Consider the following 8,307-nt stretch of genomic DNA (forward strand, 5'->3'; position numbering starts at 1 on the left):
AATAACCTGCTCTAAACGGGGGTTGACACAACGAAGAGCATGGAGTAAATAATCTGCTCTAAACAGGGGATGACACAATGAAGAGCATGGATAACCAGAAGAACCGGCATTTATATTGTGCTCCTGGAACAGAAGTAAGGCAAAGGGATCACGCTGTGGATCTGGACGACAGGTTGACTCAGGAGAGGCTGCGGAAGGAACAGTGAGCCACCAGTACAGAAGTGTCCTCTGGGCATTTCCACAGGCACTGCAGATATAATTACCTCTTTTCAGTTTTAGTGTGTTTCTAACCGTTCTCAAAAAACAGGATAATTATATATTTGTCTGCAGAGAGCGATAGTATAATTGGGAATCAAATGTCTAGGCAAGCACACGGCATCAAACAAGTTACTCAAGTTTGTCTTAAGAATCAAAATACAATTTAAGAATAGTTTCAAAGGATCACAGAGCTCTTACACTGTAAGCTGATTCTAAAACCCAATATGCTAAAAATTTAAAGGTTTTTTTTTTTTTTAAACTTAAAACGACTTTAAAATTATGGTTTGGATAGGCTGGGTCACTATCAGCAAACATAAGGCCACAGTAAACATCACTCACAGTTGTTTCTTCACTGCAAAGCATTTGGAAAACATTTACCTGTCCTTCCCCAGCATATTCAAACACACAAGTGTGAGCACACAGAACCAGAATGAGCAAAGGATGCCCAGACACGTTAAATATTGTTAATTACTCCTTAATCTTCACTTACTAAGGAATTCTATCTGCCAGTTTGGTATTCATGAAAATGTATATTTCACACTTCTTTGGAAAACTACTAAAAAAAATCCTTAGATCACATTTGCAAAGACAATTTTAACACTGCCAACTGCTCATTCAGCATAGAGAATTTAGAACCTAGTGGGTTTCTGCTAAGTGTTTGCTAAATGAATAGAATTTTGACTGAAATGAGCTTACCAAATTTCACCCCCATTAAGGAATCCACTGAAAGAATGGACAAAAACCAGAGTGCAGTTAGGGATGGAGATGCTGAGCGAAGCGGAAGCAGAAAGGTGGGGAAGTGCTCCTTCAACACATGCAGGGAAGGGCACCCTCCCGGGCCAACTGAGGGTGTTATCAGAGTTTCCCTCTCTGTGACGATGCCTTCTGCAGAGCGGGTGGTTAGCCGAAGAGGGACATGAGGAAAAGAATAAAAGCAGAAAACAGAAGCACGGGGGCGGTGATCATTCTCTCTTTTACAGGTTTCCCTCTTCATGTTTTCCTGTCTGCGCCTCGCAGCCAGCAGGATCTCAGTTCCCCAACCAGGGATCCATCCCGGGCTCTGGGCTCTGGAGCTGAGCTCTCAAACCCGGGCTCTGGGCAGTGGAGGCAGAGTCCTAACCTCCGGGCCGCCAGGGGAGTCCCAGTTTATGCAATTTTTAAGAGAATTTCTAATCTAGAGAAAAGTTGTGAAAATGAGTGAACTCATCTAGCCTTCACCTAAATTCACTAATTGTTAAAACACAATATGATTGCTTTCTATCTATTCATAAGCACATATACACCAAACACTCTTTTTGACTGTACCATTTGAGAGTTGTCTGCCAATATTTCATCCCTAAATATTTCAGGATATATATATTCTAAATATAAGAACTGTTTCTGATGTAGCCACATTACATATTCATGTTCAGGAAAACTAACACTGAAGAAACATCTTAGCAAAGGAGAAAAGGAAAGATATAAGCATCTGAATGCAGAGTTCCAAAGAATAGCCTTCTTCAGCGATCAATGCAAAGAAATAGAGGAAAACAACAGAACAGGAAAGACTAGAGATCTCTTCAAGACAATTAGAGATACCAAGGGAACATTTCATGCAAAGATGGGCTCGATAAAGGACAGAAATGGTATGGACCTAACAGAAGCAGAAGATATTAAGGAGAGGTGGCAAGAATACACAGAAGAACTGTACAAAAAAGATCTTCACGACCCAGATAATCATGATGATGTGATCACTAATCTAGAGCCAGACATCCTGGAATGTGAAGTCAAGTGGGCCTTAGAAAGCACCACTACGAACAAAGTTAGTGGAGGTGATGGAATTCCAGTGGAGCTATTTCAAATCCTGAAAGATGATGCTGTGAAAGTGCTGCACTCAATATGGCAGCAAGTTTGGAAAACTCAGCAGTGGCCACAGGACTGGAAAAGGTCAGTTTTCATTCCAATCCCAAAGAAAGGCAATGCCAAAGAATGCTCAAACTACTGCACAATTGCACTTATCTCACACGCTAGTAAAGTAATGCTCAAAATTCTGCAAGCCAGGCTTCAACAATATGTGAACCATGAACTCCCTGATGTTCAAGCTGGTTTTAGAAAAGGCAGAGGAACCAGAGATCAAACTGCCAACATCCACTGGATCATGGAAAAAGCAAGAGAGTTCCAGAAAAACATCTATTTCTGCTTTATTGACTATGCCAAAGCCTTTGACTGTGTGGATCACAATAAATTGTGGAAAATTCTGAGAGAGCTGGGAATACCAGACCACCTAACCTGCCTCTTGAGAAACCTATATGCAGGTCAGGAAGCAACAGTTAGAACTGGACATGGAAAAACAGACTGGTTCCAAATAGGAAAAGGAGTACGTCAAGGCTGTATATTGTCACCCTGCTTATTTAACTTCTATGCAGAGTACATCTTGAGAAACGCTGGACTGGAAGAAACACAAACTGGAATCAAGATTGCTGGGAGAAATATCAATCACCTCAGATATGCAGATGACACCATCCTTATGGCAGAAAGTGAAGAGGAACTCAAAAGCCTCTTGATGAAAGTGAAAGAGAGTGAAAAAGTTGGCTTAAAGCTCAACATTCAGAAAACGAAGAAAATGGCATCAGGTCCCATCACTGCATGGGAAATAGATGGGGAAACAGTGGAAACAGTGTCAGACTCTGGGCTCCAAAATCACTGCAGATGGTGACTGCAGCCATGAAATTAAAAGACGCTTACTCCTTGGAAGAAAAGTTATGACCAACCTAGATAGCATATTCAAAAGCAGAGACATTACTTTGCCAACTAAGGTCCGTCTAGTCAAGGCTGTGGTCTTTCCTGTGGTCATGTATGGATGTGAGAGTTGGACTGTGAAGAAAGCTGAGCGCCAAAGAATTGACGCTTTTGAACTGTGGTGTTGGAGAAGACTCGAGAGTCCCTTGGACTGCAAGGAGATCCAACCAGTCCATTCTGAAGGAGATCAGCCCTGGGATTTCTTTGGAAGGAAGGATGCTAAAGCTTAAACTCCAGTACTTTGGCCACCTCATGGGAAGAGTTGACTCATTAGAAAAGACTCTGATGCTGGGAGGGATTGGAGTCAGGAGAAGGGGACGACAGAGGATGAGATGGCTGGATGGCATCACGGACTCGATGGACATGAGTCTGAGTGAACTCCGGGAGTTGGTGATGGACAGGGAGGCCTGGCGTGCTGCGATTCATGGGGTCGCAGAGTCGGACACGACTGAGCGACTGAACTGAACTGAACAGTGTGTGTATACACACACACACACAGTATATATTCAAATTTCCCCAAGATGTCTAATAAAGTCTCATGTAGCTTCCTTTTCTAATCCGAGCTGAAGTGTCACGGCCTCAGCTGTTGTGTTACTATGTTGTTTAATATGCACGAGGCATTCTTTAGTTTCCTTTGATTGGCAGACTTTCCCTGGTTTATCCGTCTCTTAGGAAATTAATTTTTGAAGCGGCCAGTCCAACTGTGTTGCAGAATATCCTCCTTCCTTTAGATTTTTGAACTGTTTCCTCATGATCAGACTCAGGATCAACATTTCTGGCGGGACACTATATAGTCTATGTTGGGTCTTCAGTGCGTCATTCGAAGCAGGAGGCACACAACATCAGTTTATCCCACACTGATGACAAATTTAATGTCTTGGTTACGGGTGGTGGTTGGCCAGATGGCTTTAACGTAGAAGAATCTCTTCCCTTTTTAAATAGTTCTCTGTGGCATGTGTTGAAACTGTTTTGAAACTCTGTGAATATCCTGTTCTGCAACGTTTAACTCAAGGGATATATGATACTCTGATGATGGTGGGTTTTCTAATTCAGTATTATTTTCTACATGGTTTAGACGACATTCTTCTCTAAAGAAGAGCTCTTCCTTCTCAAAAAAGGAGAAGGGAAATTATAATAAGTTAAAAATAATTTTTGGAGTATCACTGTGGGCTCATAGATTTCTGCTTCCTACTCAAAGTAATCCGTCATGACGCCCGTTCATTTCAAGGCTCACAGTCCCCTACCTGCTCAGTGAGCACCACTTCAAGTTGCCTTCTGTGTGCTGATATTTCTCCATCTCTGAGCACTGACTTACTTTCTGTTACCTATTATTTTGCTATTATGAACAATGCAGAAATAATAATCTTGTACATGTGTGTACTCCAAAATAGATTTCTTTTTTTGTTCCAGACCTAGAATCAACCACTTCTCTAAGAATCACATTCCTTTTAATATGGAATAGCACTTAGAAAACACAGTCTGAGAACTAGTTCTGCTTACTTCTATTGGTACTGGCATTTATTTTTTTAATATATAAAATCTTGATTCTTTATGCAAAAAGATATGTGTGTGTGTGTGTGTGTGAACATACACATGTATAAATGCATGCAAAAGGTAGTATGCTACCTATATCCTTTTCCACCTTGCTCTTTCTCACTTAACAATGTATCTTGGAAAGCATCACTTACCAAGCCACAGTGGTATCTGGCGTCCCTTTTTGTATAATTGCACTACTCAACTGAACAGATATAGCATAACTCAGCCAATTTCCTATGCACAAGCGTTTGTTTATTTCCATTACTATTACGGAGCGTATGGAAACAGTAACCTTGTGTATGTGCCTCTTCGGGGCAGCCTGCTGTAAGCGAGGCTGCTGGACCAAGCACGAGCTCCTCACGCATGTCTGTGTCACCGGTCGCCCGTCCCTGGAGCCCGCGTGGGCTGCACCGCTTGGCACTGCACCCGCAGCGTCTGAGTGCCCGTTTCCTCGTGGCCATGACAGCAGGACGTGTTGTCAAGCTTCTGAAGATTCAGCACTTTCCAGTTTTGGGGAAATGGGCTCGTTTAGTCATTTGAGTAATTTACACCAAAACCCATCTAACTTGAAAACTGGGGAAAATGACATCACTATTTTCTTTGTCCCTTTTAGAAATCATGGTTGCTAAAAATAAGTGAAAGTACAATCAGAAACAGGTTTCAAGTTCTTTTAATTTCATGCCCAAGGTCATTTATCCTTACACGATGATACTACTCCCATGCTTGTTACCTCAGAGGTAAAGCGAACAGGGGAAATTATTCTACTCATTCATGCAAAGCAAAGCTAATAATTACCACTTAGGTAAAAGTCTGAATAATTTACTTATGCATTATTTAAGCTAACAATAGAACCTACAAGTGCCTTGAATAGCTGACAGAACTTGATATTCTGGAATGAAGTCTATATTCTTTTACTAGGAACTATAAGGACAATTATAACCTGTAATATTGATACCAGCTAGTACTTACTGTTCCAGGGCCTGGTGTAAGTACCTAAAAAATGTTGTTTCATCTAATTCTTACAGCAATCTTATGATGCAGGTACAATTAGTACACCCATTTCACTGATGAGAAAACAGATAATAATGGCCACGAAGTCAGTAAATGGTGGGACATGTATTCAAACCCAGGCAGTCTGATTCTAGAGCCTGGACTCAACTATTTTCTATAGAACTTCTAGTGTTTATATTATACTGGAGAGAAGCTAAGTACTCATACCAGTATAATAGTTATGAATAAAACTGTCTTTTTATTTTCAAGTTCTTTTTAGCTGAACAAGTTTTGAGTAGGAACAAGTATTCTGAAGTTATATCATGGGAAATAATTAGCAATCAAAGCCAAGCTATTTATCTATGATTCATAGAAGCTATACAGGTCACAAAAAAGCACACTGAAGTCATTCTTCTTTGTAGTTCATGAAATTCCATATGAGTACCCTCAGTTAAACAGGGCTCTGATCATAGTTCCTTGTTCTTAAAAAGTAGCTATTAAAATGAAAATACGGATCTTACAGACTTTTGATTTTCAGTTCGATGATGGTTCACTTTATGATTTAAAACAGAAGCGATTGTTTTTGTAGCGTAGTCACTATAAAAGGCAAAAAATATTTCAAAAGTCGACATAAAATTACTAAAAACAAATAAAACAATTATTTTAAAATGAGAAAATAGTTAATTAAAAATTTAATAAAGGATCTTTGGGGACTTACTTCATCTGGGAAAAGGTGCAGCCTCTGCATCAGAGTTCTTCTGTGAAGGTTTTTTGGCAGCATGCCATAAATAGCTAGTTTTACAATCTGAAAAACAGATACATGGAGCACTCAGTAAGAACCACGTGATGGGAATAAACACAGTAAGAGATGTGAGGAAGAGCAGTGGGCTAAGACTGTGAATATGAAAGGAACAAAACTGAGACCCAAGCAATATGTGGCCACAGTAAAAAAAGAACTTGTTATTTTGTACATTCCCATCTCCTTTTAAATCTGTTTATCTGTATTTATAAAAAGGGGGAAGAAAAGGAAGACATTAAGAAAACCTCTGTATGTGTTGATTTTAGATGGAATAAGAAGAAATTCTCTAAGCTTATACAAGAACTTGTGGCCCAAATAATCTATTACATACAGGTTACAGCAGACCCTGCTGAGTCGCTCAGTCGTGTCTGACTCTCTGTGACCATAGACGGCAGCCCACCAGGCTCCCCGTCCCTGGGGTTCTCCAGGCAAGAACACTGGAGTGGGCTGCCATTTTCTTCTCCAGTGCACGAAAGTGAAAAGTGAAAGTGAAGTCGCTCAGTCGTGTCCGACTCTTAGCAACCCCATGGACTGCATCCCACCAGGCTCCTCTGTCCATGGGATTTTCCAGGCAAGAGTACTGGAGTGGGGCGCCGCTGCCTTCTCCAACAGCAGATGCTAGGGAGGTTTAATACCGTTTCCCGAGGTGGGTAATCAGGAGACTGCCAGTGAATGAACTAAGCTGGACCACACCATCATGAGGCTGACTCTAAGTCACAAATCTAGAACAAAGGGAACGGTGAGCATTCACTGAGAACTCACACGTGTACAGAGGTCACTGCATTAGATTTGTTATCTTGTTTATGTTACTAAGTTGCATTTCACAGACGAGGAAACAAACTCAGTGAGGTTACTGAACCCACCCTACTGGAATTCAAACCAGGGAGGCCTACTCCCAGGACAGACACATCACGCATGCAAGCACACTTAATAATGCGTTTCTCCCTGTCACTTATCAAGAAGACCAGGCCCCTTCACCCTGTCATGCCCGTTCCCAAGAGGGCAAACTGCGCTTCCTGTGATTCGCTTTCCTGCCTGTGAGGTCCCTGTCACGGTCTGTCTGCTGTTCAGCCCTCTTTCAGGCTGTGCCAGGTCTCCGCTGCGGCGCTCGCGCTCGCTCTCGCTCCAGCTGAGACAAGCAGGGGCTTCTGGGCCTGCGGCACTGGCTCCTCCTGGTGCAGAGAGCGGGCTCCAGGGCCTGTGGGCTCTGCAGCCGTGGCGCACGCGCTGAGCTGCCCCATGGCACGTGGGGCCTCCCCGCCCAGTGATGGAGCCCGAGGCCCCTGCGCTGGCAGGCGGGATCGTGCACACGAGCCTCCAGGGGAGCCCGAGGCGTCCTCAGCACTGTCCTGGGTGCGGCTCTGCGTGAGCCTGCGCTCTGTAATCTCCCGTGGGCTCTGCGCGCGTGAGCCCTGCACTCTGTAATCTCCCGTGGGCTCTGCACGCGTGTGAGCCCTGTGCTCTGTAATCTCCCGTGGGCTCGGCGCGCGTGTGAGCCCTGTGCTCTGTAATCTCCCGTGGGCCCTGCGCGCTTGTCAGCCTGCGCTCTGTAATCTCCCGTGGGCTCTGCGCGCGTGAGCCCTGCGCTCTGTAATCTCCCGTGGGCTCTGCACGCGTGTGAGCCCTGTGCTCTGTAATCTCCCGTGGGCTCGGCGCGCGTGTGAGCCCTGTGCTCTGTAATCTCCAGTGGGCCCTGCACGCTTGTCAGCCTGCGCTCTGTAATCTCCCGTGGGCTCGGCGCACGTGTGAGCCCTGTGCTCTGTAATCTCCCGTGGGCCCTGCGCGCTTGTCAGCCTGCGCTCTGTAATCTCCCGTGGGCTCTGCGCGCGTGTGAGCCCTGCGCTCTGTAATCTCCCGTGGGCTCTGCGCGCGTGTGAGCCCTGCACTCTGTAATCTCCCGTGGGCTCTGCGCGCGTGAGCCCTGCGCTCTGTAATCTCCCGTGGGC

The 8,307-nt window shown here is 44.1% G+C and overlaps 1 protein-coding gene across 5 annotated transcripts in view; it reads right to left on the bottom strand.

Annotated features, from left to right (window-relative positions):
• MRPL13 (mitochondrial ribosomal protein L13) overlaps positions 1–8,307 on the bottom strand; it is a 43,182-nt gene that overhangs the window by 16,628 nt on the left and 18,247 nt on the right. For 4 of the 5 annotated variants that reach the window (XM_040261795.1, XM_040261793.1, XM_040261796.1 and 1 more), the window contains one exon: positions 6,281–6,367. The exons of the other annotated variant lie outside the window; for it this stretch is intronic. In XM_040261795.1, coding sequence (XP_040117729.1) covers positions 6,281–6,367 — 87 coding nt within the window. The remainder of the gene's footprint in view (positions 1–6,280; positions 6,368–8,307) is intronic. 5 annotated transcript variants of the gene reach the window in all.

The sequence above is a fragment of the Oryx dammah genome, unplaced genomic scaffold, assembly GCF_014754425.2.
Source record: "Oryx dammah isolate SB20612 unplaced genomic scaffold, SCBI_Odam_1.1 HiC_scaffold_19, whole genome shotgun sequence".
In the NCBI taxonomy this organism is placed as follows: domain Eukaryota; kingdom Metazoa; phylum Chordata; class Mammalia; order Artiodactyla; family Bovidae; genus Oryx; species Oryx dammah.